At 28.3% G+C, this 2,963-nt stretch overlaps 1 protein-coding gene across 1 annotated transcript; it reads left to right on the forward strand.

The window, feature by feature from the left end:
- Positions 1-390: 390 nt before the first annotated feature.
- On the forward strand, positions 391-2,308 carry LOC115718546 (germin-like protein subfamily 1 member 17). The gene is made up of 2 exons (XM_030647344.2): positions 391-636; positions 1,651-2,308. Exons 1-2 carry the CDS (start codon positions 513-515, stop codon positions 2,205-2,207), a joined length of 681 nt encoding a protein of 226 aa, XP_030503204.2. The 5' UTR covers positions 391-512; the 3' UTR covers positions 2,208-2,308.
- The last annotated feature ends 655 nt before the right edge of the window (positions 2,309-2,963 follow it).

The raw sequence follows: 2,963 nt of genomic DNA on the forward strand, positions 1-2,963 counted from the left end.
ATTGACCTGGTATATGGAATATACTTTTATCTATTTTTACTATGATAAAGTCCCTCCTAGAAATATTTATATATCATAAAAGTAAATTAAAGACCAATAAGATAGAAACTCTATGCAAATTAGTTCAAATAGTATTGATATAAAGAGTCCAAGGGTCAAACCCCGAGCAACTCTAAAGAAATATATCTCTGTGTGCATTATTGTACGTAGTGGTTGAAGAACAATGCTCTGTTTCTTTTTATAAGTTAGTAACTAATGAGCTAATAACTACTTAATAAAAAAATGACCATTAATGTCTTTATCTTATCTGCTACACATTATTATATTAATAATAAATAGTACACTACCTCTATAGGCTGCTAATTTGATGTAATATACTTATTACGGATCCATCTATAAATAGACGATTTGGGGTGCATTTGTTTCTCAATTCTTCAACCAAAGCAAAAAAAAATAAAAAAAAAAATACATTGATTCTAGCTAGATATCACATACTTAATATAGAAAAGAAAATGAAGGGCATGCATTACTTACTAGCTGTTGCCACATTGGCTGTAGCAGCCTCCGTTGTGTCTGCCTATGACCCAAGTCCTCTTCAGGACTTCTGTGTGGCAATAGATGATCCCAAAAACGCCTGTAAGTAATGTAATTATTTGATTATGTTATGTCACCTTTATTTTCTTAATATTATCCTGTATATGCTTTTTATATAATCGAAGTACTAACATAACTAATTTGATTATAATATTTAAGCATATAAGACCTTTGAAAGTGTATCCATTATTTATTCTACATAAGATTAATAATAAATCATCATGTTTGAAAATGGACTCTCTTAAATATATTTTCATACTCTAATATAGTGCTATATAGATATGCATTATTTTGTTTTGAATTTTATGTAATTATAACTTATTGAAACTAGACAAAATATCATTTTAATACCTCAATATTCTTTTATCATTATAAGTTCTAGCCTATCTATTGTGGAAAGTACTATTAAAATCTATCTATATGTATATGAAAAAATCATCTCAATTGAAAATCATGCATGTATCTTTCAACACTAATTTATTTATTAATTAAGAAAGATATACAACTGAATTTAGAAGACATTAATTAATTTATGGGAAAACGATATTAAAATATATATGTTATACACAAGATTTTATTTTTAATAAACAAAAGACATCAATATACTCTATTAATTAATAAAAAATAAATAAACTTAAACAATTTTTAAAAATTAATTTTAATATTTTTTTAAAATAAATTCACATTATTTTTATGTTAATTTCAACATTTATTTTAATTTTAATTTCATATCTATTTTCTTTTTTTTTTTTTGAAATCATGTATTTTATTAGAAAAAGAAATCACATAATTTTTTATTTCAATTATTTTGTCATAATATTTAAAATATAATTTATTTTTATTTGATTAATAATTTTTTTTTTAAGAATATGAATTAAGAAAAAAAAAAACAGTTAAAAAAAACTTAATTTAATTAAAATATAAATTTTATATAAAATAAAAAATATTAAAATTATTAATCTTTATATATTTTTTAGTGTAAATAAAATTTCCCTATTTATAGTTTACAGTCACGTTAACATTAACATTGTGTTATTTGTTGATGATGATGAGCAGTGTTCGTGAATGGAAAATTCTGCAAAAACCCAAAACTTGTAAAGGCAGAAGATTTCTTCTTCTCAGGGCTTAACATCCCGGGAAACACCATGAACCCAGTCGGATCAAACGTCACTACTGTCAACGTGGGCACCCTACCTGGCCTCAACACCCTCGGCATCTCACTGGTGCGTATAGACTACGCGCCCTACGGCCAAAACCCGCCCCACACTCACCCACGAGCTAGCGAGATACTGGTGGTGGTGGAAGGAACACTGTACGTGGGGTTCGTGACCTCGAACCAAGCCGACGGCAAGAACTTGCTCTTCACAAAGATCTTGAACAAGGGTGACGTGTTCGTCTTCCCGATTGGACTGATTCACTTCCAGCTCAACATCGGAAAGACTCCCGCGGTGGCTTTCGCCGGTCTTAGTAGCCAAAATCCGGGAGTTATTACCATTGCTAATGCTGTGTTTGGAGCCACTCCTCCTATTAATGCTGATCTTCTTGCTAGGGCTTTCCGTTTGGACAAGAATATTGTTCTTGACCTTCAGAAACAGTTCTGGTCTAGTAATTAATTGATGATTTGGAATAGTGAAAGAAAGGAAAGGGAGTCTTGGAGTTTTAATAATAATAAAAAGTGGATATACATATATATGTGTGTGCATGAGATCATACATATTTAATATTTTTCTGGCTGATTATGTCGTTTTTATGTTATAATAAAATAAGGAGAAATTAAAAATTCGTTCATACATGTATGTTATATATATGAAAGAACTTTCTTTCTCTCATTATATTGTGTTTTGAGCTTGGCAATGTCTGTATTTATAATTGATCGATCTCTTATATATATTGAATCTCAAAGTTTATTATTTGAGTACGTAACTCTTTCGTTAACATATAAATGTACCTATATATATATTATACATATACATGATGTATGTATATACTAGATGAGATTTACGTGGCGAGCCACGTAAATATTAGTTTTATATAAGTTTTAGTGATTTTTGTTTAAGAATTCAGTAACTAATCGTAAATTATTTTATAAACGATATGTTTTATATAACTAATTGTTAAGAATGTCATAATTGTGTACATAAACCTATAATATATGTATTGTTATTCAAATATTATAATGGGGATTTTAACCCATCCCGCTATACATCTCCTACACATTCACACACCAAATCAATTGAGATATCTCTAAGTAACTACACACAAATTATTGTACTCAAAAGTCATGTAATCATAGATTGGACATTATAATTAAAGAGAGAGCACAAAGGAAGAAAATACCAGCTACAAATAGATATAGTTTATTAATTATA

This window comes from Cannabis sativa, chromosome 2, assembly GCF_029168945.1.
Source record: "Cannabis sativa cultivar Pink pepper isolate KNU-18-1 chromosome 2, ASM2916894v1, whole genome shotgun sequence".
NCBI lineage: Eukaryota > Viridiplantae > Streptophyta > Magnoliopsida > Rosales > Cannabaceae > Cannabis > Cannabis sativa.

Bases quoted from the DNA above. Each gene is read 5' to 3' on its own strand.
- LOC115718546 (XM_030647344.2), top strand. From the start codon at position 513: ATGAAGGGCATGCATTACTTACTAGCTGTTGCCACATTGGCTGTAGCA. The intron at 637-1,650 runs GTAAGTAATGTA...GATGATGAGCAG, and splicing joins AGATGATCCCAAAAACGCCT to TGTTCGTGAATGGAAAATTC.